This window comes from Myotis davidii, unplaced genomic scaffold (assembly GCF_000327345.1).
Source record: "Myotis davidii unplaced genomic scaffold, ASM32734v1 scaffold46, whole genome shotgun sequence".
Classification (NCBI taxonomy): Eukaryota; Metazoa; Chordata; class Mammalia; order Chiroptera; family Vespertilionidae; genus Myotis; species Myotis davidii.
This window is the reverse complement of record NW_006383006.1, coordinates 5080460-5082581: the sequence shown is the minus strand read 5'-3', so window position 1 is coordinate 5082581 and position 2122 is coordinate 5080460. Positions and strand designations below refer to the sequence as shown.

General features: G+C 59.4%; 1 protein-coding gene across 1 annotated transcript; it reads right to left on the bottom strand.

Annotated features, from left to right (window-relative positions):
- Nucleotides 1-659: 659 nt before the first annotated feature.
- Nucleotides 660-2116, bottom strand: RHOV (ras homolog family member V). The gene has a single exon (XM_006778080.2). The coding sequence runs from the start codon at nucleotides 2014-2016 to the stop codon at nucleotides 1546-1548; it is 471 nt and encodes a 156-aa protein (XP_006778143.1). The 5' UTR covers nucleotides 2017-2116; the 3' UTR covers nucleotides 660-1545.
- Between the last annotated feature and the right edge of the window lie 6 nt (nucleotides 2117-2122).

Sequence of the window (2122 nt, the reverse complement as noted above, 5' to 3'; positions counted from 1 at the left end):
ATTCTTGCTTCTCCCAAGGTCCTCACAAAATGAACCCTCACTCCCACAGGATTTCTGAGCCCAAATTTCTATTTAAATTATTGACAATCGGTACTGTGACTGGGTCCTTATGTGAGCTTTGAGTGCCAAGGCTGAAGACTGAGTCCTACCAACCCACGTCCAAGAAGTGTGGCCACTTGCTGAGGTTTAGGCTGTATGGGATCCTTTCTCGTGCTCAGGCTCTGAAACAGAGCCCCCAACCCGAGCCCCTGTGCCCTGAGGACTGTTAGAAGGATCAGAGGAGGGTTAGAAGGCTCAGGATTGCCCCAGAACGTAGCACTGAGCAAGGTGCTCTAGAAAGGAGGGGGAGAGGGGAGGGGCACACCCGCCCGGTGAGGTCATGGGAAAGCAGCTCTGGCGCTGACACCTGGGGAAACCCGTTTCCAGGCTGCTTCCCACGCTAGCTCTCCTGGGAACCAGCTAAGCCCCAAGCGGGGAGCCCCAAACCTGCCCCCCCAGTCCGGTTCCCATCACACTGTCCCCTCTAGTCCAGTCCCCCCCTTTCCATCTAGCCTCAGTCCTTTGGTACCCAACCAGTCTCCATCCACTGCTGGGCCTTGAGGAGGGCTACAGGAGAGCAATAGGCCCATCATTCCAAGAAATGACACGGAGCCAGCAGCTTCAGAAACTTAAATCTTTATTTGCAGCCTGCACGGCCCTACCTTCTAGGCTGCGGCCTTGGAGAAAAAGGTGATCCCCAGCCCCTTCTTCCTTCCGATTCTGGTTTGCAGCTTCTCCCCCTCCTCTGCTGGGCCTTTCCTCTCACTTCCTGCCCCACTCCTAGCCCAGCCAGTTTGGGCAGTGCCGAGGGAGCCCTGAAACCCAGTTCTTCCCAGGGATCAGCCCCGCCCTCCCTGGCCTTGGGGGTTGAGGGCAGCCCAGGTATCAGCCTTACTCCTCAGCTGCTCCACTTCTCTGCTCTCCGTGTCTTACTCCTTCCAGGCCTCGCTCTCTGACCTGCCTCCTCCTTCCCAGCCTCCAGTCCCAAGGCTCCACGGCCTCCTTTTCTGCTCCCTCTTGATCTCGCACTGACTTCTACCTTACACAGTCCATCCCAAACTTCCCAGATAGGGCTGGACACCTTCGAGCTCTCCAAGATGCCCAGCTATTCCCTGGGCTCTTCCTCACCCCTGTGCCAAGGAGGGGGTGGGGACATCCACAGGGGGTCCTAATTCAGCCAGCGGGACCGAGGGCCCGTGATAAGAAGCTGGGAATTGGATCCCAAACTGCTTAGAGGTGGCTGACACTGTGAGGACCATCCCATGAAAATCAAAGTGCTGGGATTTCCCTGAAAGCCTTGAACCACAGAAATCCAAGTTACAGCCTCCCTTCTTCCAGGCCCGAGGCTCAACCTGGCAGGAGTGGGCAGTTAGAGGCCCAGGTCCCCATAGTGTTCAGAAGGGAACTGAGTCTCACGGGGTAGCCTGGTCCCGCCAGTAGCCCCGACCCCAGGCTCCAGATGTCCAGGGGCTTCATGCCTGTTGCTCCCGACTCCGCCATAGCTGTTCAAACAAAGCAGAAGAACTTCTTCCAGCGGCAGCGGGAGAGGGTGCGCACACCTTTGGCGTTCAGTTTTTTCTCCAGCCGCGCTTTGTGCTCGATGGCACTGAGAATGGCAGAGTCGAACACCTCCTTCAAGTTCTTCTGGGTCAGGGCCGAGCATTCGAGGTAGCAGCAGGCGCGGATCTTCTCAGCCAGGCCCTGAGCCTGGGGCTGGGGCACGGGGCCCTCCCGGCCCCCCTGATCCAGCTGGATCAGGACGTTGACATCGTCCCGGAGGTCGGCCTGGGTGCCCACCAGCAGCACCGGCGCCTGGGGGTTGTGGGTGCGGATCTCGGGCAGCCATTTCTCGGTGATGTTTTGGAAGGAGCTGGGCTGCACGACGCTGAAGCAGGCCAGGAAGACGTCGGTGTCCGGGTAGCAGAGGGAGCGCAGGCGGTCGAAGTCTTCCTGGGATGGGGAGGCCGGGTCGCACATTAGCAGGATTGTTCCCCGTCACAGGGCGCGGGGATTCGCGTTCCTCACGGGGTTGGACACCTGGGACTCGAGGCCGAGGGCCCCTGGCCTCCTCCATGCCTGCCCC